This window comes from Plecotus auritus, assembly GCF_963455305.1.
Source record: "Plecotus auritus genome assembly, chromosome: 2".
In the NCBI taxonomy this organism is placed as follows: domain Eukaryota; kingdom Metazoa; phylum Chordata; class Mammalia; order Chiroptera; family Vespertilionidae; genus Plecotus; species Plecotus auritus.
Window position 1 is genome coordinate 209,035,444 of NC_137771.1, and position 27,578 is coordinate 209,063,021.

At 39.0% G+C, this 27,578-nt stretch overlaps 2 protein-coding genes across 2 annotated transcripts in view; both read left to right on the forward strand.

Annotated features, from left to right (window-relative positions):
• The window catches only part of GPR149 (G protein-coupled receptor 149), a 67,148-nt gene extending 58,551 nt beyond the window's left edge, over positions 1-8,597 (forward strand). Inside the window, exon 4 of the mRNA XM_080658204.1 lies at positions 6,339-8,597. Coding sequence (XP_080514330.1) covers positions 6,339-6,911 — 573 coding nt within the window. The 3' untranslated portion in view covers positions 6,912-8,597. The remainder of the gene's footprint in view (positions 1-6,338) is intronic.
• A 6,342-nt stretch (positions 8,598-14,939) lies between these two features.
• Positions 14,940-27,578, forward strand: part of DHX36 (DEAH-box helicase 36) — a 48,589-nt gene continuing 35,950 nt past the window's right edge. Inside the window, exons 1-5 of the mRNA XM_080652140.1 lie at positions 14,940-15,280; positions 20,205-20,329; positions 21,030-21,261; positions 25,984-26,022; positions 26,775-26,945. Of these exons, the coding sequence (XP_080508266.1) occupies positions 15,029-15,280; positions 20,205-20,329; positions 21,030-21,261; positions 25,984-26,022; positions 26,775-26,945 (819 nt within the window). The 5' untranslated portion in view covers positions 14,940-15,028. The remainder of the gene's footprint in view (positions 15,281-20,204; positions 20,330-21,029; positions 21,262-25,983; positions 26,023-26,774; positions 26,946-27,578) is intronic.

Here is a 27,578-nt window from a genome sequence, read left to right on the forward strand (position 1 = left end):
ATAAAATAAACCAATATTAACAGTCTTTTACATTATCTCCTTCTTACAATTAATGTTCATTTTCTCTTCAGGTTTTATTGCTTTTTACTTTTAGTCTTTTTTTGAAATTGTTCTTGAACTTTATCAATGGTTTGCAAATCTATAGGCTACATTGTAGCTTGTGACTCAAGTACTATAAGTATTTTTTTTTGAAGTGGAATTCTCTTGTTTATTTGAACTTCATGATAACATTGACAGCTTGTTAGACTCAAATGTTTATAATACTTTTTCAATAAAATTAGTGCAGAGAATTGAATATAGACCCTGGCCACTGTGAACGTGCTATAAATTTTTTCCTGGCTAGGACCGGAGGATCTTTTTCTCCATCTGGTTTGTCTCCTTTCTCCTAACCTAAAAATAGCACAAACCCAAATACAGAATGTTGATTCACAAACCCCAAATGCAAAACAAACCCCAAACACAGCACAAATCCCAAAAGCAACACAAACGCCAAACTGAACTCTGAGGTTGACTACCATCATAGGCAAATCACACTCATTACTCTACCCCTGTATCTTAAGGACCTCTAGTAATATTTTATATTCTCTGCCCCCTCTATTACCTAATCAATTTCCATGAGCAAAGTCAGCAGTAGCAGCATATAATTTAGAAATATCTATATATACAAAAGCCTAAGCGACTATTACAGTGGAATGACCAGAATGACCGGTCACTATGATGCGCACTGAGCAGGCAGGCAGGCAAGCGGTTAGGGGTGAGTGATCCCAGATTGTGAGAGGGATGTCCGACTGCTGGATGTCCAACTGCAGGGATTGGGCCTAACCCGGCAGTCGGATATCCCCCGAGAGGTCCCAGATGGGAGAGGGTGCAGGCCGGGCTGAGGGACCCCCCTTCCCTGTGCACAAATTTCGTGCACCAGGCCACTAGTAAAATATAAAAGTTGAAATCCTTCCCCATCTACTTCCAGAAAAAAGTTTTTCAAACCTTTTTCTATGCCTACAATATGTATATGTGTATGCCTGTGTATCTACTTTTTATCCCTGTAAACATATAATTTACTGGATTCATTTCTGGTAGGTGTTTTTATACAAGAAAACTGGATCATACTATTAGTATTATTTTATAATTTACTTTTATAACTTAAAATGGTATTTTTACTCATCTGTAAACATTGAGCTCTGCTCTGGAAGGATTCTTAGGCCTTCTTTTCCCTCCCTCCACATCTCGGTTAAGTGCTATTATTCCACATTCTCACAATTTTTCAGCTTGTATCTACTGTAGCATGAATCACAGGAAAATGCAATTATTTATGAGCTTCGTTATTTATGTATTCTATGGGCTCTTAAGACCTGAAAGCCTCTTCATTCTTGCTATAGACCTACCAGCTAGCCCAGTGCTAGTACTTAATCGTAGTTGAATGTCTGTTCTCACAGCTTCTGATTTCTCTCCATTTTAGTCCTCCCTCCATATCCTAAAATAGGTGGAAAATTCTGTTGATTTTACTCAAATTCTGTCAGCTCCCCCCCTGAATCTCTATCCCTCTTACTACTCCCTTAGTCCAAGCTCCTATTTTCCCTCCCCTAACACAATGTTTCTCTAACTTAAATAATAGTCTCTTTTAAAAAAAATTGTATGGACTTGTTGAATCAAATTTTTATGATTTTGATTAAAGACATACAAAATTTGACATAAACCTTACACTAATACTTCTTACGTAAATCTAAATCCAAAACAACTTAAACATTAAATACTTTCATAACCAATAAAATTAAAACTACTGAATCAGCTTTAAGTGAATGTACTATTTTGTTAAAACTAACTTGCCAATTTTGGATTAATAGTGTAAAGATACGTGTATATGCTCAGATCTGTTTCTATATAATCTGTCTCTGTGTTTTTACTTCTGTGACTCTCAAATGGAGACCATCATTTTAAATAAGAATATTTCAATATTTACAGAAAAATATATGTATTTTTCATATACATGTTACTAGTGTGTTACATGTACTGATATATACTCAACCTGTCAACACATATATTCAGCTATTATAAACATGCATTAAAGAAAAAAAGATGTCACAAAATATTTTTTTTAAATATATTTTATTGATTTTTTTACAGAGAGGAAGAGAGAGGGATAGAGAGTTAGAAACATCGATGAGAGAGAAACATCGATCAGCTGCCTCCTGCACACCTCCTACTGGGGATGTGCCCGCAACCAAGGTACGTGCCCTTGACCAGAATCGAACCTGGGACCCTTCAGTCCGCAGGCCGACGCTCTATCCACTGAGCCAAACCGGTTTCGGCCAAAATAATTTTGATAACAAAATATTTAGTGTGCTATTTCAGAATAATGAGACTTCATACTTAGCAAAACTCTGGCACTGTGCAACTCTCAAATACCAATTTTAATGAGCTGTCATTTGATAACTCAGTAAAGCTTGTTTGTTCATTTAAAGATAAGGTTAGAATGGGAGAGTTACTAAAATGTGCATTATGTGGATGTATAAAATCAGACACAAAAAGTTCTTTATCATATTTGCTTTTATATTAACTGATCATCAATGATGCAAGTTTGTGTATGGTATAAAGACATGCTATGCTGTTGATGCTCTAGCAAATGTGCTTTTAAAATAGACGTGCCAATACTGCTGGGCACTGGTAACTCAGTTTTCTCATCACGTTTTTCTTTTTTCTTTTTAAATATATTTCTATTGACTTCAGAGAGGAAGGGAGAGGGAGAGAGAGAAACATCAATGATGAAAGTAAATAATTGATTGGCTACCTCCTGCAGGCCCCCTACCGGGGATCGAGCCTGCAACCTGAACATGTGCCCTAACTGGGAATCGAACCCTGACCTCCCGGTTCATAGGACAACACTAAACCACTGAGCCACACTGGCCAGGCACATTTTTCTTTTTTAAAATAGTATACTCCAGTGGTCGGCAAACTCATTAGTCAACAGAGCGGCAAACCGCGGCGCCGCAGTTTGCCGAACACTGGTATACTCCATAGGACTTTGTTTATGCAACATTCTATATCAAAGAGAAAACTTATAAACAATTTTTTTAAGTTCTGATGTAGGTTTCTTTTTTATCTTCTTCCAATAAAGTGTAATGTAAGGAAGTTCAGCTTTCAGGTTAACTAGCTTTCAGAATAAAGAAGGCTGTGTGGGCTATTTATAATTCACATTATTAAATGACAGTCAAATTTTCTGATTATATAAAGTTTGTCAATTTTAATTAAAAAAAAAAAACACAGAAATTTCTGACTTTGATAACAAAGGTTTTCTCAGGATGGAAAACCTTTAAGTTGGCCCTTTAACTTATGACTTATTACTCAGAAAGCATGGCTTTTAAAACTGTACATTTAAAACTATAAATCTTTTCTTTTTTTCTTTTTTAATGTTTATGTATTGATTGATTTTAGAAACAAAGAGAAAAGGGAGAGAGAGAGAGAGAGAGAAATATCAATTTATTGTTCCACTTATTTATACATTCATTAGTTGCTTCTTATATGTGCCCTGACCGGGAATCCAATCCACAACCTTGGCATATTGGGATAGCGCTTTAACAAACTGAGCTACCCAGCCAGGGCCTAAGTATTTTCTGGATTCTTAAGATCCATTTCAAATACCATCCTATATGAAATCTTCTACCAGATGTTATCATGCCTTACTTAAACCTCACAGAACTTGGCTTCTCTCTCTATTAGACAGTTAGATTAAAGTTTTATTTTGTTTCTTCACATCTATCTCACCCAATTACCTGTGAAGTCTTTGAATCAAGTATAGTAAATCATTATATATATATATATATATATATATATATATATATATATATATATATATATATTATACTAGAGGCCCAGTGCACAAAATTCATGCATAGGTAGGGTCCCTAGCGGCTGCCGGCCTGGGCGCCTCCCTTCCCCCGGCCACCTGCCGCCACCACTGCAGGCCCTGCCCCCTGGTCAAACTCCCAGTCAAACTCCCGACTGAACTCCTGGTCAAGGGGACAATTTGTATAGTAGGCTTTCATTATATAGGCTATGTGTTATATGTACAGTATATAGTATATCTGTACAACCAATTTAAGCTCAGGATAGTGCACATAATAGGTACTCAGCAAATGTTTAATGAATGAATGTATAAAAAAATAAATAAAAGTCACTTCTTTGCCAAAAGTTGCTGCCACTCAAACAATGCTCCAGTACTGCAGTGAACCTAAGAATTGTCCCTCTGTCTCTCCTGCTTCAATCGACATCAGACATGTGAAGTTGATGAAGTTCTTTGCCTCAGCAGAAGAGTAAACTGATCTTTACAGTGTAAGATTTCCAAGTTTATGAAGGGACAAGGCCCTCAAGTTAGGTTCCCAGGTCTCCTTATAGAAAAACAGAGCTCAAGACTTCTCTATAGGGAAGAACAGAAAGCCTAGTGCCATGTCTCACATGTCCTTGACTGTACTTTTTATGGTCCCCAAATTCAAGGAGTGAGGCATGATGGCACCCCAAATGAAGCTCATGATGCATCCTCCCATAAAAATTCTCCAAGTAGATGAGAATCCAAACTATTCACCAATAGCAGGACTCTGGTCCTGGGCTTTCTCTAGCCACTCTTAGGTCCATATACAGAATGCCCAGGGCTAACAGGGTGAACAACCATTCTGGTTCCTTTGGGATAGAGAGATTTCCTGGGATACTGGAATTTCAGTGCTAAAACTGGGACAGACACAGACACACTGGGAAGGTTGATCATCCTAAATTGGCAAAACACCATGAGCCTTCATGCTAATTAAGAGTGGAAAACACTCTTAACACTCTTCAGTTAGTATCTCCAGGCTTTATAGGTGACACATGTATAAAAGTATAGATTAGCCATCCCAGAGCCCCTTCTTTTTGAATGAATGAAGGGCTATGTCATTTCTTTCTTTTTTTTAAAAAAATATTTTTATTGATTTTTTACAGAGAGGAAGGGTGACGGATAGAGAGTTAGAAACATCGATGAGAGAGAAACATCGATCAGCTGCCTCCTGCACACCCCCTACTGCGTATGTGCTCGCAACCAAGGTACATGCCCTTGACCGGAATTGAACTCGGGACCTTTCAGTTTGCAGGCTGATGCTCTAGCCACTGAGCCAAACCGGTTAGGTATGTCATTTCTTTAGTTACAGCAATGGATCCCAAGCCTCAGCATGCAACAGAATCACCTGGAAGGCTTATTTAAAGTACAGATTGATCAATGATCAATGTTTGCTTGTTTGTTTTCTCTCTCTCCCTTTTCCCCTTCCACTCTCTTTAAAAATCAATGGAAAAAATATCCTCGGGTGAGGATTAACAAAAAATCAATTAATTAATTAAATAAAATACAGATTGCCGAGCCCCCACCTTCAGAGTTTCTAATTCAGTAGGTGTGGAGTGGAGCTCAAAAATCGCATTTCCTACAAGTTACAAGGTGATACTGATAATGCTTGATCTAGAGACCTAGGTTGAGAACCTCTGCTCTAGAAGTTTGGCATATCTTCTTCTGAGATTAACATGTAATCAAAAAAGGAGCCCATGAAGAGAATAAAGGTATGAATCAACAATATAAAGTACAGCCTATCATAAAAATTGGTATCTTCTTCATTTCTTAAATATTTCTCAGTGATGAGTACAATTTTTTTTAAACAATTAATATACAAAGTTCTAAATATAATGTAAAAAGGTTTAAATTTTTAGGCAAGTTTTTGCAGAGCTATGTGGGAGTTCTGGATCACTGGGTTTACTTTAATAACTGTGATTTCTCTGTGGAAAAATAAGCATACTGTAGCACATTTTAGTGACACTTGGTTCCTCTTTTGTGTGTGCAAACCTAACCATTGAAATATTTTTTGTACCTAACCTGAATCACAGTTTCACAATTATCATTTTCTCTGGCATTCTAAGCGTGGGCGGGGGGGGGGGGGGGGGGTCAATCTATGCAAACTTCTCAATGTTACTGAATATGTAGCAAAAACATAAAAGCAATTCTAGATTATAAATTGCATTTAATTTTATGCTCATATTCTTCTCTTGAAAACATCTACTGCTGCCCATCAATACACAAATTTTGTTTTCAGCAGTAGAAATATCTCCCATATCTTCAAAGAAAGGTTCCTGACTGCCCTCATTTAGATATTGTATTTGACCTAGAACAAACTGAATGATTGCAGAATTTAAAGCCCTTATCTGTAAAAGGTTTCTAAGGAAATGGGTCTCCAATAGCAAAAAATTACCATTTTGATGAATAAAGCGACTTTCTAAATGGCCTGATCTCAGAAACTAGTTTTCAATAATCACCGTTTTGTTCTTGTCCCCAGCGTTCCGGTGGTGGCCTTGCCATTCCCTTGTGTGCATTCCAGGGGATGGTGTCTCTCCAGGCCCCTACAGGGAAAACACTATCTCTTTCTACCTATGAGGTAAGCACAGAAGGACAGAAAATAACCCCAGCCTCGAAGAAAATAGAAGTCTATCGATCCAAAAGTGTTGGCCATGAACCAAACTCAGAAGATTGTCCATCCACATTTGCGGACACCAGTGTAAAAATACATTTGGAGGTTCTTGAAATTTGTGATAATGAAGAGGCCTTGGACACTGTGTCGATCATTAGCAACATCAGCCAGTCCTCCACACAGGTCAGATCTCCATCCCTACGCTACTCCCGGAAAGAAAACAGATTTGTTTCATGTGACTTAGGAGAAACAGCCTCGTATTCTCTCTTTTTACCCACAAGTAATCCTGATGGTAATATCAACATCTCCATCCCAGACACCGTTGAAGCACACAGGCAGAACAGCAAAAGGCAGCATCAAGAGAGGGATGGCTACCAAGAGGAAATCCAGTTGTTAAATCAAGCTTACAGGAAAAGAGAGGAAGAAAGCAAGGGTAGCTAGTGACCACTTGTCTAGTACAGGCAAGAATGGTGCCTCACCTTCCAACTGCTAAACTAACACCTTTGTTCTAAGGCTATTTGATTTCCTTTTTCATTTGTTGGTTTACATAAGCTTTACAGAAATGCTAATTATTTGTACTGCAAACAGCTGGAAATAGTGCAAACATTTACGTGCTTTTGATGTGTCACTTTAATGATCACACACTGTGGTAATTAAAAGATTTGTTTCTTATCCAATTTCTAAAAATCTTTTCTAAATCAAATCTTGGCCTAGTTTACTACTGTTTTGCCTATGTTTGTCAACCTCAGAGTAAACAAAAAAAATTATATAAGCTTAATGAGTATATTGTTCCCACGCACGTTTCTACACGTAATGTTGGGCTTTAAACTGCAAGCAGGGGTAAGGACATTTAGGGAATGAAAGAAATGTAGCAAAACTCTTGAGTTGTGTTGGAAGAGGCTTGCTGAAATGTGATTAGCAAAGCAAGCTTATTACAGTTACTGGTTTAACTTTGCACTGATGTCTTGAAAATATATTCTTGTGTAAAATTGCAAATTAACTTCCAACTTCAAACCACGCATGTCCCTCATCCGTAAATAGTTGTTTCCTTCATTTCTATAAAACACAAATTGTTTACTGAATTTTTAAATTTTCTTTCTCTCTTTATATAACAGTGTTTTCTTTCCATCTTTTCAGTATGTCAAGACTGCCCTTAAAACAAATACTTCGTGTGTTACAAGTGGAACTGCAAATAGTCTTTAACTGAAACATTATTAGGAAAGGTTGTAAATATAAACTTCATTATTTCTAGAATTGTTTACTTTATTTGAATGGAAATTGAGGAAAAACTGCCAAATTAATTTCTGTGAAGTACACCCAACTAGACTAACAAAATTTGTGGGTAAAGCAGAGGAAAATCCTCTTAAGTCCAAAACAAAAGTGTCTGTTTCTAAAGCTGCAGATTTGACAAACTTTCTTAGCCATTCTTGAAGCACAGAAAATTTTAGTTCAAATATTATTCCACCTTTAGGTGCTTTTTACTTTCTTTCTCAAAGATGTGAGTATCTCAAGCAAAGAAACAATTCAATATATTTGATTAAATGATTGTTAGGTAAGTATTTTAAGATTAATGAAAACCAATATTTAAAGAACACGAGAATTTGATTGGCAAACAGTAATACCCTTTTTCCCTTCTGTGTACCTGTCCTCCCCACCCCCCCACCCCCACCACCACTGTAATTGGGCCTATGCTGTGGCAACTGAAAAACAAAAACTTCGTTGTTGAATTAACTATACAATGGATACACTTAAATGCTCTGCTGTATTGACACTATACCAGGATAATTTAGCCCAAAGCCACAGCTTGGGAGGCTAATCAGTATCACATTAGTAACCTATAACACTTCAAACTCCAAGCCAAAAGTGGTTGAATCGACAAAAACCCTCTACAGGGGCTGTGCCTAAGCATGAGTATTTCCTCCTCCCAAGCCTTGATCAGAGAGGAGAAGGTTCAGCTACATCAGTATAAAATCCACTTACTCTTTAATGTGATTGTGACTGTAAAAATGTGTTTCTGATATAATAAGAAATTATATAATATCCTTATAGATACCTTGTGCTATATTTAAACATCTTATCCTTGCATTATTCTATTGTTCTTATTAATAAATATTATATTTCAGATAAGTTGTCTCTTTTCTCTATAAATTATATATCTACAGACAAAAACTACTTACCTAATAAAAATATCACCATCTGGTGGTAACTCCTATAAACTGAAAAGACTTAATCTCTAAAACTCCCTAGTAATAACATAAACACACTAGTGGCCCGGTGCACGAAATTCGTGCGGAGGGGGGGGGGATGGGGGAGGAGGGTGTCCCTCAACCTGGCCTGCACCCTCTCCAATCTGGGACCCCTCAGGGGATAACCTGTAGTCAGACATCCCTCTCACAATCCAGAACTGCTGGCTTCTAACCGCTTGCCTGCCTGCCTGATTGTCCCTAACTGCTCCCTGCTGGCTTGATTGCCCCTAACCACCTCTGCCTCGGCCCCATATCTGGACCCAGGATTCCCTCCTCCAGCTGACCACAGGCACCCGGGATCTGAGCTTCCCACCCTCTGGTCAGCCATAGGCGCCCAGGCCAGCTGTAGCCGCAGGGGAAGGTGGGCAGGTGGCTTCGCCTGGGCTTCAGCCGCAAGTGCTGGCGCCTGGGACCGCGGGGTGGGCGGCTTCTCCATCTCCCAGACCACAGCCAGCTGCAGGTACTGGTGCCTGGGAGTATGGGGTGGGCAGCTTCTCCGTTTACCAGGCTGTAGCCAGCTGCAGGTGCTGGTGCCTGGACCACAGGCGGGCAGCTTCTCCGTCTTCCCTGGGATGCAGCGTGGGTGACTTCTCCGGCTGGCTGCAGCCCGGGATCAAGGGGCAGGTGGCTTCTTCATCTCCCTGGCTGCAGCCAGCCTCAGGCACTGGCACCAGACTTCTCCGACCCCCACAGGCCCAGAGTGGTGGTGGGGTGGGGGGGCTGCTGCCATGTTTTCAGGTTAATTTGCATACTCACTCTGATTGGCTGGTAGAGTAGCAGAGTGATGGTAATTTGCATGTTTCTCTTTTATTAGTGTAGATAATATATAATCCCAAAGACTTCTAGGAGTTGTGACTGACAGAGGCAACCATTTCGAAGAAAGCAAACATCACAGTATCACTCACAATATAATAAAAAAAGAGACCCGGTTTGCATTATTTGGAAGCTTTTCTCAACATGGTTCTGTAGTATTGCATTTTATAAACAGTCTCTTAATTTCTCATACTAGTCAGCTCCTTCCATTCATTTACTTATTATAATATTGAATGAATGCCTACTACATGCTAGATTTTGTTCTAGGTTGTTAGGATTATAACTGTGAACAAAAACAATCCAAATATAAGTATACTGTATGTTTGAGCCAACTGCAAATTTAGACAACATAGTCCACACAGAATTTTACTCACTTCTGACACCAATTGTGAGTTCAGAATGTTCCCAAAACCACTATCGGCCTCAATACTTCACCAAAAGGACTCACAGAACTCACTGAAAACTGTACTCTCACAGTTATGGAATATTGCATAGCAAGAATACAGATTAAAATTAACCAAGAGAAGAAGCACACAGCAGAACCCAGAAAAAGTCTAAATGTGGAGCTTCTGTTGTCCTCTCCACATGGAGTCATGGATAGCATTCCCGGACTCAATGTGTATCACTATCTTGATTGGTCAGTGGAAAGAACACTGGGGTAGGAATCAGAAGGATTAATTTCTTTTTTTTTTTTTAATGTATTCTATTGATTTTTTACAGAGAGGAAGGGAGAGGATAGAGAGTCAGAAACATCGACGAGAAACACGGATCAGCTGCCTCCTGCACACCCCCGACTGGCGATGTGCCTGCAACCAAGGCACATGCCCCTGACCAGAATCGAACCCGGGACCCTTCAGTCCACAGGCCGACGCTCTATCCACTGAGCAAAACCGGTTAGAGCCAGAAGGATTAATTTCAATCTCTGATTCTGATTCTGACTTTACCACTGTTTGACCACACTTAAACTCTTCAGAACTCAGTTTACTGTAGAGTAGATGTTAGAAAGATTAGGGGTGAAGTGAGTCCAGAAAGATTAGATGTCTCTAAAAAAATCCCCGCCCAGGCCTTTAGGAATATTAGACCCATGACAAAGTACACAAAGGGTTGGGGTAAAGAAGATGAAGAATAAGAGATTCCCGGAGACTGGGAAAGCTGTAATAGTTTCCCACAGTGGTGTGCCTTTGTGTGGCTCACCCGTGCTCCATATTAGAGGTGACTGGACTGGGAGGTGGATGCCTGTGGAAGTTAGATATCAAGCACTGTGGCTTTGAAAACAAATCAGTGGAGAGGACATTTGAGAGAGACAACATTTAGCCTTCCCAGAGCACACAAATGGCAAAGCACCATTAACAGTAGCCATGAAAATTATAATGAACCAATCACACCATTTGTTTTCTGACATTAGTTAACCTAAGAATTCCTGTGGTTCCAACCAAGGCAGAAAAAACAACAATCAAGGAACAAAAGACACTTTTCTTCTGACATCAATATCTTTCTTAAAAATCACCCTTTTGTGCAGATTTTACTATAATGACATTTGTGTTAAGTGTCTGCCTAAAGCAAAAACTTCAATGAATACCCTACTACATGCTGAAGACATCAGGAAAAATCAGTAATTTGCTAATCAATAAACATGAAGTGAAGAGAAATAATACAATTCATCAGCAAAAAGAATTAGCACAACTTCTCTCTGGGGTTTTCATGAGGATTGTGTGAAATATGAACTGTCATTACTTTTCTATTGGTGCTATAATAAATTACCACAAACTCATAATCTGAACACAACTTACTATTTTACCGTTATGTAGCATAGAAATTTTGACAAGGGTCCTCACTGGCATTGTCAGGGTATTCCTTCTGGAGGCCCTAAGGGAGAATCCCTTTATATTTTTAGTTCTACAAGCTATCTGCATTCCTTGGCTCATAGTCCCCCTCCCTCCATTGTTAAATCCAGCAACATTTGGCTGAATCCTCATATCACATCACTATGAACTTCTCTTTTGCCTCCCTCTTCCACTTTGAAGGATTCATACCTACTGGGCTCATCCAGATAATCCAGGATAATATCCCCATTTTATGATCAGCTGATTAGCAATTTTATTTATTTTTAAAAAAAATATATTTGTATTGATTTCAGAGAGGAAGAGAGAGATAGAAACATCAATGATGGGAGAGAATCAATGATTGGCTGTCCTCTGCATGCCCCACACCTGGGGATGGGGCCCACAACCAGGTCATGTGCCCTGATGGGGAATCAAACCATGACCTCCTGGTTCATAGGTCCACACTCAACCAATGAGCCATGCCAGCCTGGCTGATTAGCAACTTTAAATTCTCTTGGCCATGTAATGTAACACATTCACAGATTCCAGAAATTATGATTGACCATCTTTGGGGGTCATTATTCCGCTGATCACCAATGTGCACCACCTAACCAACTCCCTAGCAAATGCTAAGCAGCCAATAAATGCTAGTTCTTTCCTACACTGTGTATTAGTCTGCTCAGACTGCCATAAAAAGTACCGCAGGTTTAAGCCTCAGTGACATAAACAACAGAAAATTATTTCTCACAGTTCTGGAGGTGGGGAAGTCTAACATCAAGATGTCAGCAGATTGATTCCTGGTGAAAACTCTCTTCCTGATTTGGAGATAGCCTCTGTCCTCACATGAGGAAAGAGTGAGCAAGCTGTCTGTTGTCTTTTCTTATAAGGACACTAATCCTGTCTGATTGGGGTGGGGGGTGTCCCACCTTTATGATCTAATTTAATTACTTCCTTTAGATGCCACATCTCCAAATAGTCATACTGGGGAGCAGGGGTGGGCAAACTTTTTGACTCGAGGGCCACAATGGGTTCTTAAACTGGACCGGAGGGCCAGAACAAAAGCATGGATGGAGTGTTTGTGTGAACTAATATAAATTCAAAGTAAAGGAGTGGAGGGGAGAGCAAGAGAACCTGATAGAACAGCCGGATCCAGCCCGCGGGCCATAGTTTGCCCATGGCTGGGTTAGGGCTTCAACATATGAGTTTCGAGGGAACACATTCAGTCCATACCACTCTCTCACCTCAAAGTCCACACTCTTTCTCCCTACCATCTCCAAGATGCCTACCTAATCTTATCTATTCAATAATCCACATATTGTCATATCAGGCATGCCCCAATGGGTACTTTAATTAAAACTATTAATTCCTATGGTCTTAATATTTGCCCAAAACTCCCATATGTATAATCTTGGTCTGTTTTCTGTGCACTTAAACTCATATAACCAACTGCTTTCTAGATATCTCAATTTGTATGTTTCATAAGCTCCTCAAATTCTACATACATTAAACACATTAACTCAACCCTTTCCCCCACCCCCCCAAAAATTCTCCTTGTCCTATTTCTCATTTCAAGATATAGTACTGCCTCATTTGATAGACTTTCAAATCTTAAACTTGAAAGTCACCTGACCATTTTTTTTCACATTCAATAAATTATCAAATATTAACAATATTGTCTCCTATTATTTCTTAATTCCAATCCTTACCACATCCCATCTTGCTCTGTCATCCCTTCATGCCTCCCTATATCACAGCCTGCTTACTAGTCTTTCTTTAGCCACTCCTGTTTCCTCTATTCCTTTCTACTCAAAGGAGCCAAAGTAATCACTCCCCTACTTAAAGTGAACTCTTGCTATTCAGAGAGGAAGAGAGAGATAGAGAGTCAGAAACATCGACGAGAGAGAAACACGGATCAGCTGCCTCCACCTGAAACCAGTTGTGCCCTGGATCATTTTCAGTGGAACTCTTTGATTTCCAACCCCTCCCCAAACCTTCTCCGTTTTTGTAAATGTCATTACTATTTATTCACTTGGCATATAAGGTCCTCCACGATTTTATATGCCACGTAAGTTTTTTTTTATCTTCTCCATCAGTGTTTAAGTTTCAGTGTAGAGTTTTCTCACTCTCAAATGCTTTACCATCTCTTTTCACACATATTATTCCTTCCACCTATAATAATCTCACCCCTCATCATTAGTCTGGTAAAAGTCTACTTACTTAGCAATTCACTACTTAACCTCTCATTCTTTAGAAAGGACTTACCTACCTCCTAAATTAAATTCTTTTTGCTGTAACATTTCATGGCTGTTGGGGAAGAAAAAGTTTTCCTCTATCCTCATAGGTTTAGTTCTTGGGGGCCTGCAAATTAAACTGACAACACACAAATAAGCAAGAGAACAGACAGATTTAGTCACACCTAAGGGAATTCAAAGAAAAATATGACTCAAGAAAGGAATTAGAACTTGGGGCTTAATGCATTTTAACAGAGGAAGAAGAGGAAGAAAAGTTTCTTATGGGAAAGCATAGGACTTTTAGGAAAGAGAAATGGGCTTTATGAGAATAGATGGAAGATATGGTAGTTTTTTGAGAATGTATGTTGAGGTGTGGTGCTGACTTTATAGCCTCCAGTGGTAGGAGCTAGTCTTCCCTGGTTCCTCCACCCAGGGAAGGGATTTATGAAAATTGAGTTCTTTGGGGAAGCTCTGCTTTTAGGCAGATAAGCAATTTCAGGAAATCAAATCTATCTGCTCAAAATATGTTTTATGCCACGGAGGCAGTATTCTGTAACCCTTCCCAGCATATAGCATTTTCTTTCTTAATTCACTGCACGCTAATTTCTTTAGCCTTTATTTTCTTAAGATTGCACAAAATGAAAGCTGATGCCCTACTTCCTTTATTCAGTGGGTATCCTCAGTGCCTTTAAATCAGTAAAATGTGCAAATAAACTGATTATCTCTTTGTGAGCATCCAAGCCTGCGTGTCTCAGTCCGTTGCTTATTCAAGAACAGCTAGACACTTAGTGGCCTGGTCAATCAAGGACAGAGAACTTCATATGAACATATGACTCTTCAACTGATGTTTAATTTAATTGTTTAACTGCACTGTACTGAACATGCTCATCTCATGCTGTTGGATAAAGGTAGTAGTGGTAATCCTTTTAAAAAGGCAGGGACGTTTTTATACTTAAATATTTGAAACAGGTGCCAGGCAGTTTCCGAGACGTAGCACTAGAAAAAGGTTAACTCATTTCATTTCTTTAGGGACTTTTAGGAGAGAATGCATCGTCCCACTGGTCCTTTTACAGTGTCAATCGATATTCACTATCCAGGACCTAATTGGACGCAAACTCCAGATTTTACCATGAAGAACATGGAAGCAAAACCCATTTCCTCACTTGTTGGGCGTAGGGAGAAAAAACCTTGTAGCCTTTTGCTCGCTCTCCCTCCAGAGGCCCACAGGTAAACGACCGACCGAGGGAACATCAAACAGGACTTCACTTGAGCCAACCTCCCGTTTGCCGGTGACGTCACCGGAAATGGCTGCTTGTGACGCTAAAGGGCCCTCCTTCTCGCGCTGGGCGCCGGAAGGAAAGCGGAAGTGGATGTGCATTCGCTTCCGGTCCCGGTCGCCATTTCTATCGGTTGCAGGTTCTCCCGCGTTGTAGTCCGCCGGGACAATGAGCTATGACTATCATCATAGCTGGGGCCGCGATGGTGGAGGCCGTGAGGGTGGACCCCGCGGCTCCGGCGGGGGCTATGGAGGAAGCCACGGAGGGGGTCATGGGGGGAATCGAGGCTCCGGAGGCGGCGGCGGAGGGGGTGGGCGAGGAGGCCGAGGCCGACATCCCGGGCACCTGAAAGGCCGCGAAATCGGCTTGTGGTACGCGAAGAAACAGGGGCAGAAGAACAAGGAAGCCGAGAGGCAGGAGGTAAACTGAGACGCGATAGTGTCAGGCAGGCCATGAGGCAGGATAGGTTTTCTTTCTTCTGCCGCCGCCCCTAACTTCTTTGTTTCTGTTTTGTTTCTTAACTTGGTTTCTTAACCGGCGTAAGTGCTTTGTGAAGTGGACGTGAAGTGCGGAGGAACTAGGCTAAAGCTTCCTGTGGAAAAGACTCCATGGCTTAACGTGAGCCATGCGCATCTGACCGAAGCAGTTAGGTTTTTTGTGCGCTGAATGTATACTTTGCCAGAGAACGTGAGGACGGTGGACAAAGCAAATGTTGACTCCAGGTTCCAACCGAAATGAACTTTATTGGGATGTCAGTGTCGTGGTATCTGCGGCCGCCCCCTTTCCCTTAGAATAATTATGGTCACTTTTAAGATTTTCACCCTTTCCTTTAGGATAATTCTGATCGCTTGTATTTAAGATTTTTGCCTGATGAGCTCTACACTAGCGACCCTCTTTAGGGAAAGGTTTGCAGGGAACAAAAGCTGCCAAGCACTATTTTTCATGTAGATCAAAAAAGAATAGTCCAGCTTTCATTTTCAGTATTAAAACAGCCACAAACCCACAGTACCTTTCTAAAGACTCTTTGCCAAGTTTTTATTTACCCCTGTTTACACAAGGTTTTATGCATGTTGCTATGGGGATCTGAAGAAGTAAAATGTCCAAGTAACTTACAGTCTAGTTGGGAAAATAAAACGGAAACAAATGAAAAGTTAAATCAGGAATAATTGTTCATTATTACTTCCACCTGAAACCAGTTGTGCCCTGGATCATTTTCAGTGGAACTCTTTGATTTCCAACCCCTCCCCAAACCTTCTCCGTTTTTGTAAATGTCATTACTATTTATTCACTTGCCCAGGCCAAAATGGGGTTTATCTGTGACTTTTTTTCATTTCAGCAAATCTGTCTGTTCTGCCTTCTTAATATATCCCAAGTCAAATCACAACACTTACCGTAGGTCAAGCCCCTATTTTATTTTCTGTTCCTGGCCTCCTGGGTGTTTGTTTCTGTTTTAAAAGTGAAGCGATTTGACATTGTTCATGTACTGATGTTATGGGGGTCAGTGGAGAGGGAAAGTGTATCAGAGTGGGCCACATCATGCTGTAGTAATAAACAGCCCCCAAATCAGCGGCTTATAACAGAGGTTTGTTTTTCTACTCATATTACTTGACCATTGGAGTTCAGATGAGCGTTTTCATTGTGAGAATGAGGCTCCTCGCGCCTCCACCCATTTAGAGCATAGCTGGTTTTGCTGGCAGCCAGGAGGGAGCACAGTAAATCACCCCTGATTCTTGGAGACTCCCATTCACATTTCTCTGGCCCAGCCGTGGGCAAACTATGGCCCGTGGGCCGGATCCGGCTGTTCTATCAGGTTCTCTTGCTCTCCCCTCCGCTCCTTTACTTTGAATTTATATTAGTTCACACAAACACTCCATCCATGCTTTTGTTCCGGCCCTCCGGTCCAGTTTAAGAACCCATTGTGGCCCTCGAGTCAAAAAGTTTGCCCACCCCTGCGAGTCTGGCCAGTAAATCATGGCCATGCTTAACTCAGGGGTGGGAAAATGCAGTTCTACCATTTATCTAGAAAGAAGCAAACCAGAATATTGATCAATAGCCTAATGACTGCTAGAGAGAGAGATTTAGGAAAGGAAGGTAAACCTCAAGAAAAGGAGATAGCCCTGAAGAGGTGAAAGGAATTGAGCTGCAGGGTTTAGGAGGAGAAATTAACTTTAAGCAGGAAAATGGACTCCTTCCATTTTAACAGGAAGGAAAAGAATAAATGATGGGTTCTGGTAGTGTTGGATTTAGGTTTGGTTGCAAGCAATTGAGGAATTTTCCTTTTTTGTTTTCTTTGTGAATACTGTGTGTGAAATTATGAGGGTGAACTGGAAGGTGGTATTGGAGTGTCACAGAAAGGAGAAAGTTTGAAATAGTTGCAGATAATTAGAAGCTGGTAAAGTAGATATAGCCATTTTGCTGGACATTGTTGAGGGTCTCTTTTTGCCAGGAAAAAGATAACTATTTGAAGCTGTCTGGGGAGGGGGAGGGGTAATTTTTAAAAAATCAAATCAAATAGTCAGTCATAAACAAAATGTGTGTGAGAGTTTCCAGACAGGGGTGAGGTAAAGTGAAGAGTGTTGGGACTGGAAGGTTAGGAAGGACGCAGCTTACAAACAAATTCTCAACTGCTTGTAGCCCCTGGACCTTCATTGTGTGGAGAACCTCATTAAAATTAATTTATAAAATATGTAAATTTTGCCCCAGCCAGTGTGGTTTAGTTGGTGAGCTTCATCCCATGAACCAAAAGGTTGTTGGTTTGATTCCTGGACAGGCACATGCCTGGGTTGCAGGCTCCATCTCTGGTAGGAGGCAGCCAGTCCATGGTTCTCTCTCTTTTCTTCCTTCCTCTCTAAAAATCAATGAAAACATATTTTTGAAAAAAGGAAAATTGTGTTCTTACTAAAAAGTATCAATTATGTTTTCAGGGGCTATTTCATTTTTCAATCATTTCGTCTTTTTGTGACTGTCTTAAACTCATGTAACAAGGTGAGGAGGTGAACCTTTGTTCTGTTAGTAGAGGTAAAAGCTTCAAAATGTAAAGTTCTAGTTGGTTTAAGAAATGCTTTACTGTGAATCAGTTTCAGTTGGGAAGAAATTGTTTTTGTAGACATGACATAATCTTCTCTTTGCCATTTTGAAAATGAATGAAAGAAACAATGGCTTTGAGCCCTTGACGTAGTTGGAAAGGGGGTAAAAATTAAGAAAGCTTTATTTGAGAAGACTACGTCTTGGGACTTGCTTCCCAGAGGAGTCTTTAATTAAAGTATTGTAGATTCTTAAATTTCTAACTGCCAAGAAAAGACATAGTAATCAATAACCACCTAATGTAGTTCATGGAGCAGTAAATGTTAATGTATGTCAAAGACATTTCAAAATTTAAACCATAGGGGGAAATGTTCTAATAATGAATCTCTGTGTCGGGGGTGGCTAAGACCACACAGGTACCATGATTCACTAGGAGGAATCACAAAACTCTGAAAAGCTGGCGTATTCATAGTGAGTTTTTTGCTTTTGTTTTTACAGCAAATTATTACAGATTAAAATCAGCAAAGATAAAGGTGCATAGGGCAGAATCCAGGAGAAACCAGTTTTAGTGGGCATGCCCTATAGAAGAAAAGATACAGTCCATTATATAAACCATCTTAAAAAGATTTCAATGCTGCACAGTTAAGAAAAACAGACAAAATTTCGGGGGTTAGTGTTTGTCAATAATTAGGTTTTGCCGCAGTTCGTAATTTTCTAAGGCTTTTCTATTAGCCAGAGTTTTGCAGTATTAAACTTTTTAATTGTCTGAGCATAATTATGCTTTTAGTAAACCCTTTAGTAAGTTATTATTAGCACAGATCTTCTGGAATTCCCCAAATATCTCATTGTATTCTTTTTGTGTATGTGCTTATTTTTTTAAAGAGAAAAATGGTTTTAACACAAATGTCATATATTCTCATTTTAAAGGATAGATTCAACCATTTATCTATTCTTTGGACAGACTTCTCTGGAACATCTACCATGTGCCAGAAATATATCTGGAAAAAATACTGCAAAAAGTGTAGACTATAAAGTGAATAACTTGTTTAAAAAATAGTAACCAAAACAAGATCCTACTGCACATTTTTTGCAACTGACTTTTTTTCATTTAATACCTTGGCCATCTTTACTGTGTGCACACTTGAAGATAAAAATCTACCCACTCTTTTAACTACTGGGTTTACTTATAATTCAACTAATTATAATTTGCAGTTATAAGAACAGTTTTTAAAAGTTCTTTTTCTAACTTTGTACAGAGTAACTAATATCTTCCATGTATTATTCCCTCCCAATAAAATAATGTAATAGTTTCTCTGCTGTGCTTTTTTTTTAAATAAATTTTTTTACTGATTTTTAGAGAGAGAGGAAGGGAGAGGGAGAGAGATAGAAACATCAATCCTGAAACCCCAGCATATGCCCTGACCTGGAATGGATCCTCTTGGTGTGTGGGAAAATACTCAACCAATTGAGCCACACCAGCTTGGCCTCTGCTGTGTTTGTTTGTTTGTTTGTTTGTTTGTTTTGTTTTTTTTAAAATATATTTTATTGATTTTTTACAGAGAGGAAGGGAGAGGGACAGAGAGCCAGAAACATTGATGAGAGAGAAACATCGATCAGCTGCCTCCTGCACACCTCCTACTGGGGATGTGCCTGCAACCAGGGTACATGCCCTTGACCGGAATCGAACCCGGGACCCTTCAGTCCGCAGGCCGACGCTCTATCCCCTGAGCCACACCGGTCAGGGCTGTTTGTTTGTTTTTTAATAATTCTCATTCTGTGAGGAAACTGCATCATTTGCCATATTGGATCATCATCTCACGAGCACTGATCATTTTATGTTATTTTCTCTGAGCCCAATTTATTTCTCTTTTTATGTAAGAACTTTTAAAATGCTCTTAAAATTCTCATTGCAACCAAAGTAGTTCCAATTTTTAACTTAGTGTTTGTTTTTAAACAGAATATTGGGTTTCATTAACTTCAATTGTAGGTGTCTGAAAATTTAAGGTAGGGAACAAAATCGTAATATGGGAGGGTAGAAGGTAAGGGAACCCAAGTTTTAGGAAGGAACATAAATATGCATTTTAACCCAGTTACACTAGAGCTAATTTTGTACATATATAATAGAAAGGGATCTTGAAGGAAAAATGTTAACATTAGGCCTAGGAATTGGATTTGGGTAAGAAGGCAAGTGTGGTACTAGTAACATTAACTTTCTCTTACATGTGTTTGTTGAACATATATTTGCCTGTATTTTTGTATCAAATAATTTTATATATGCTTTCTCATGTTGATGAGGATGCTTTTTCTTTGCACAAAATAGAGAGCCGTAGTACATATGGATGAACATCGAGAAGAACAAATTGTACAGCTACTACATTCTGTCCAAGCTAAGAGTGACAAAGATTCAGAAGCACAGATATCCTGGTTTGCTCCTGAAGATCATGGGTAAAACAAAAAGTATTCTTTTAAAAAATGGGCAGAGAGTGACACTTCTTTCATAGCATTGGTTAGGAAAAAAATGATAATATAAATTACATCTTTAGACTCTTTAATAAGTGAAATTTAGTCTTGAAGTCATTATTTTTCTTATGTAGGTTGAGCAGATTTTATGAAAAATTAAACAAATAAAAATAGCGTATTCTACAGGAAAGCTAAGTGGTAGGAATAGTCTATCTGCATATGAGATTTATTAAGTTGTTATTTTTTGTTCCCATAATTTATGTATTTCCAAAATTTTCCTGTGGGGCAGATCTGCAAAAAGTGCTGCTGTTTTAAGAAAATCACAGAAACTGTAATTTAGAGAGAAGATTAGTGAAAATTTTTCTGGGACTGTAATATAGCATCCTGTTTATACCTCAGAAAAGGTAGCAGGAAGAAATAAAGTTGTAAAACAAAACAAGGCTCATAAAAAGAAAATCCCTAAGCCATAATTGCCACAAGGAATACATTATCTGGCATTATCTAGTAGGGAGGAAAATTTTTATTTTAAGAATCTTAAGTGTTTTCATAATTGCTCTACTCAGAGAAAAGAATAAAAGCTTTTGATTTTGGTGATTTTGAAATAACTAAATAGCACATTGTTTTCTTTCAGGGCTTGAGTAGTTATTTAACCCTTTTGTCATTTTTTTAAATTTTGTACAAATAGGTATGGTTCTGAAGCTCCTGCTGAGAACAAACCGAACAAAGAGAAGAAATTGGAGGATCGGGAAAAAAAAGTGATAAATCAGGAAAAGAAGACATTTAGAATCAGGGACAAATATATTGACCGAGATTCTGAATATCTCTTGCAAGAAAATGAACCAGATATAAACTTAGACCAACAGTTATTGGAAGATTTACAAAAGAAAAAAACTGACCTTCGGTATATTGAAATGCAGGTAATGGGAAGCAAGATGTGGGAAAAACTTCTACTTGTCTTCTCAAACATGATAAAATTATATATATGTATATGTATATATATGTTTTTAAATATATTTTTATTGATTTCAGAGAGTAAGGGAAAGGGGGAGAGAGATAGAAACATCAATGTTAAGAGAGAATCATTGATCGGCTACCTCCTGCACTCCCCCTCCTAGGGATCAAACCCGCAACCCGGGCATGTGCCCTTGACCAGCATCGAACCCAGGACCCTTCAGTCCGCAGGCCAATGCTCCATCCACTGAGCCAAACTAGCTAGGGCAATCTATAATAATAAAAGTGTAATATGCTAATTAGACCAGACATCCTTCTGTCCTTCCGGATGAAGCCAGGGCTGCGAGGGAAGCCCAGGTCAGTGGGTCCCGGGTGCCTGCCGACGGCCAGAGGGAAGCCCAGGTCCTGGGTGCCAGAGGGAACCCGGTGCTGGCAGCCAGGGGAAGGAAGGCCTACTCTTGCATGAATTTTGTGTATCGGGCCACCAGTAAAATTATATTTAGTTGCATGATCTAGATTAGTGAGATTCCTCAACAGGCCTTCCTCTGAGAATTTTTCCCCCTCATATTGTAGAGAAAAGCAACAGGGATGGAATTACACATAACTTACAATAGCCTAGCTCATTTACAGCAGCTTAGTAGTATATGGTGAGGAGAAGAAATATTTGAAAATGGTAACGCAAATGAAAAAAATTTAACTTTTCTAGACCAGTTTAGGGAAATGTCATAAAAGACACAGTGGTTAGAAGTATAAAGTTTCTTCTCTACCATTTAATCCAAAGCTTGCCTTTACAGATGACCATATTAAACTTACCCTCAAAAGTTATATGATGTGCTTATATTCAACATTTTAAAGACTAGACTGACAGGAACTAAAATTGTCCAGAATTCCCATTCTGCTCCCCCCCCCCCCCCCATATGTTTGTGCTAGGCAAGATATTTTAAGGTCCCTTCCTATCCTTCCTTCTCCTATGTAATAAAAGCCTAATATGCAAATTGTCCCCTTGACCGGGAGTTCAACCACTCACTATGATGTGCACTGACCACCAGGGGGCAGCGCTGGCAGCAGAGGTGCTGCTGGCCCCGATGGGCCCCAACGAGTGGGACCGCAGCAGGATGGTGGAGCAGGTGGCGCCAGGTCAAGGCAGGTGAGAGTGGGGCCCAATCGCCCCACTGATTCCCCCGCAGAGGGCAACTAGTGGCGGGGACCCAATGACTCAGGCGGAGAGGGGCTTCCAGGGGCCCAGGTGCTGCCCAGGACCCAGAGGTCAGCTGGGACCTGCCCTTCCATGACAGGCGCTTGCACTTCGATTGCTGGCCAGGCTTAAAAGACCGCACCTGGGCACCAATTTCGTGCACCGGGCCTCTAGTTAAACAATAAAATTGTATGTATGCTTTGTGAATGTTCTAGAGATAGATGCAATAAAATGTTCACGTTTTTTAAGATGAAAATTCTGAGGGCCATATCTTTAATATGCAAACGCTACTGTTTTAGAGAAAGGCAGAATATCACATCTCCTGTGGGAAGGATACATTGACTGTTGCTGATTAAGAGTAGATATCTTGATTAGAACAGATGAGCCGAGGTTGTCCAGAGGCCAAATTGTGTAGCTTATTTATGCCTATTGAGTGATAATATAAGGACAAAGGAGGTTTCAAGATGAATTAATTCAGAATGGAGTTGAGAGACATGTATACTTAACATGTCTTTTATTTTTTATAATAGGTTTTTATTTTATTTTAGAGAGAGGGGAAGGGAGAGGGAGAGAGAAACATTGATAAGAAAGAACATTGATTGGCTGCCTCTTGCACGCCCCCTACTGGCGAATCAAGCCGGCAACCCAGGTATGTGCCCTGACTGGCAATGGAACTGGTGACCTCTTGGTGCATGGGACAACACTCAACCAACTGAGCCACACTGGCTAGAACAAGAGAGCACAGCTTCTTTTATTGCCTTAGGAACAAGGAGAATTGGCTACTGTCTCTGTTTACTTTGTATGGAGGATAGAACTCAAATGTTATTAAAGTTGAGTGATTGTTTTAGTTTACAGAAAGTTAGGAGAAGAAATGTGCAAAACAAAACCAATTGGTGTGTACCTATTGTCCAGACACTTGTAAACACTTTACATATAAACACTTTACATATGTCATTTAAACCTCCCAACACCTTGTATGAGATTATACATGTCTATTATAGATGAGGAAAAAGAATCTTAGGTTAACTGACCTAAGGTTGCATAGCTAGTAACAGAATCGAGATTAAGTTCAGATGTGTTTAAGAGCTTAACTCTTTAATCCTTGGTAATATGCCATAATTTCTCTTATTTTATGATTTATTTAATAAACATTAATTTTCCACTTGCTAGATGTCTTTCATTGTGTTATGTTTTCCAAAGACTGATAAGATATTCCTTCTTCTCAGACACAGAATGGGAAAGAATATTGGGTTGTAAGTCTTCCTTCACCAGCATTTATGTATATAGAAAACAAATATGGTTGATGTTAGTTTAATGGGATAACTTGTATATACTTACATGTTAAGATGGTTGCATTTAACTACATAGGATACTATTTTTTTAAATCGTTAACACATTAAGCCCCATGTCACTCACCAGTGACTGACACTATGCTTTCCGTCTGAAAGACAAAACAGGCTGGGCACTTAACATGTTAAGAAATGGTTTTTAAATAATTTAAAAATTATAATACAAAAAATTAATAAGAAAAGTACTGTGACTTGTTATCTCAAAGCACTAGAATTCATTTAAGTCACCATGTTGACTGATTTTGATGGCACTAGTACGAATCACCTGACCATGGCAAGGATGGCATGTAGAGCATGGTTAATAACACTATATTGTGTATTTGAAAGTTGCTGGCAGAATAGATCTTAAAGTTCTCATCATAAGAAAAAAAATTATAACTGTGTAGTGATGGATATTAACTAGACATTGCGGTGATCATTTCACAATATATATGGATAGTGATAGTTGTACACCTGAACCTGACTTAATGTTATATGCCAAATTATATCTCAGTTAGAGGCCCGATGCATGAAATTTGTGAAAGGCGCTTGGCCCTTGCAGCCCTGGCTGCCTTGGCCAGCCCTGGCAGCCCCTCACAGCCTCGGCTGGCCCTCGCAGCCCGTCGCAGCCTCAACCGGTCCTCACAACCCCGGCTGCCTTGGCCGGCCCTCGTAGCCCTGGCTTCGTCCAGAAGGTCATTCTGCTGTTCGGTCTAATTAGCATATTAGCTCTTTATTATATAGGATAAATTAGTATTAGAGGACTTTGACATAGTCTCCATCTTAACAAATCAAATGGGCAAAAAATTAACAAGGATGATGTTTCAATAAATTAAAAAGCGTGGCAGTAATATACTAGATTACCTAGGATAGTTCTAAATTTACATTTTTTTCCCCTTTTCAATAAAGAGGGTTTGTTAACACTATGGTTTATTTTTTTATACCACTGAAGATTTTTTTTTATGTTATACTTGAGGCCCGCTGCCCGAGATTCGTGCACTGCAGGGGTGGGAGGGGTCCCTCAGCCCAGCCTGCTCCCTCTCGGTCTCCAGGGCTCTTGCAGTCCGGGACCCCTCACTCCTTACCACCTGCCTGCAGCGGACCCCTCACTCCTTACTGCCCGCCTACAGCAGAGGTGGGAGAGGCTCCTGCCACCGCTACTGCACTCTCCAGCCGTGAGCCCGGCTTCTGGCTAAGCGGCACTCCCCCTGTGGGAGCACTGACTATAAAGGGGCAGCTCCTGCATTGAGCATCTGCTCCCTGGTGGTCAGTGCACGTCAGAGCGACTGGTCGTTCCACCGTCCAGTCGATTTGCATATTATGCTTTTATGATATAGGATTATATAGGATGATTGATGTAGTTCAATGTCAACCATAGTGCTGCTTTCTTAGTGTATGTCATTTTTATGTAGTGTAGATATGGGGTTCCATAAAGTTTTCAAAACTAGAAATTATCATGTAAAAGTTACAGGAAAGAATTAGTCATGCTGTCTTTAGTATTTCTAATTGAAATTGCCAAAAAACTTGTTGAGTAGCTAATATGTGTCAGAAACTGCTACTGGTTTTATATATAAAGGCTCTTCATTCAGATCTGTGGCAGCCCTGAGTTAAAACCTTTGGGACTCCAAGTTTGACTTAAGATCATAGTTCTTAAATGGCAGTACCAGATTTTCTTAGTGCAGATATTGTTTTAAGCTTTCTTTTATACTCAAAGGCAAGTACGTAGAATACTTTGAATATGTTCCAGTGCCTAATGCATTAGTAAATGGTGTGGATCAATGAGTGGGAAAAGAATATGATATAGAAATAAGATCTAAAATTAATATATAAAACAAAGAGAAAAATTGTAAAAGTAACTTAGTGATAGTAAGAATGCTATTAGATGATAGATCAGATTTCATTTTATTGTCACTTTCAGAAAGTATCTCCGTTCTGTTGGATGTAATAGAATTCTATTTTTCTATGTTTCAAAAACCAAAGCAATTGCTGAGTTATTACTTAGTTCTTTTTTTATAAAATTCTTAAGTCTTGATACTTCAGGTAAGCTGTGAGGTAATAAAGTACTTCGTATTCTAGCATATTTATCAGTATATTCTGATTACCAGGATTATAAATTCATTCCAGTTTTTGGTGAAAATTTATAACTTTTTTTTTTTTTATTTCAGCATTTCAGGGAGAAGCTGCCTTCATTTGGAATGCAAAAGGTAAAATGATTATGCACTGTTTAATTTGATTTGTAAAATACTTGAATACAGGTTTTTTTTACAAAATGTTATGTTAAGAAGTAATATAAATTTATCAACCTTTCTCTGAAGGATATTCTTAGAAAGTCATTTTATTCTTTTGAATTGTTGAATAAAAAATATGGTCATGAAACAATTTTTCTAAAGTTTGCTTATATTTATGTCCATAATTGAAATTTTTTAGAGTTTACAAACAAGAGTTTTCACAAAAAGTTATTTTGCTAACTTAGGTTTTTAATTTTTTTTCTTTATTTTAATTATTTGAAAGGAAATAATTTTAAATTACATTATTCTTTAAAACAGTATACAAAATTTGTCCTGCAGACAAAGCCATATTTATGAATTATGATATAAATTCTTAATGTCTTTAGTAGTTGTTTAGGTATCAGGGGATATTTGCCTTGTACTCAATAGCCCCATATGATCACATTCTTTTTAATTAATCCTTATGTATGGAACTTAGGAGCTGTTAACTTTTTTGTTCTTACCAGTGTGTTTTTCTTTAACAGTCTCTTGGCTGAGTTCTTTTAATAATTTAGTGCTTCTTAGCTCTTGAAAACTGGTATATCCAGAAACTCAAACTGTCAGCATTTCACATAAAATTTAAAAGGCATTCATGTTTGTTAGAAGCAATTACCTTCAGTTTGGTAGAATTTCAATAACTGTCTTTTCAGACTTAACATGTGATGTCCTTATTTTTCTTTTTGAAATAGGAATTGGTAAATATGATCGATAATCATCAGGTGACAGTAATAAGTGGTGAAACTGGTTGTGGAAAAACCACTCAAGTTACTCAGTTCATTTTGGATAATTACATCGAAAGAGGAAAAGGATCTGCATGCAGGATAGTTTGTACGCAGCCAAGAAGAATTAGTGCCATTTCCGTAAGTTATCTCTCACTTCATTTTCCATTTTCCTTTTGGGTAGTCTTGATAAAAGCTTTTTTTTTTTCTTTTTCTTTTTTCCCCCAAGATCTGTTGTTTTTGAATGGACAGCATAAGTAGTGAAAAGTGAAATAATGATGTGTATGGGATACACTGATTGGAAGTTTTACTCTGAAGTATTTCTTTTTTCTGTTTCTAACCTCAATCATCACTCTTCTGTTACAAGATGACTGTTGTTTACTTTTAGTTACATAAATCAGATTATAATAACATTTCATCTATCCAGAGCTTACCTTTGGCACCATAACTTTTAGAACACAATGAAGAACTAGGAATTAAGAAATACCAATCTTGCCTGGCCAGTGTGGCTGAGTGGTTGGTTATTGACCCATGAACCAGGAGGTTATAGTTCGATTCACAACCAGGGCACATGCCGGGGTTTTGGGCTCAATCCCAGGAAGGGGGTGTGCAGGAGGCAGCTGATCCATGATTCTCTCTCATCATTGATGTTTCTATTTCTCCCTCCCTCTCTGAAATAAATAAAAACATTTTAAAAAATTATAAACACACTTTTTAAAAAAAGAAGAAGAACCACCAATCTAACCAAAAGAAACAACCAAATATAAAACTTGA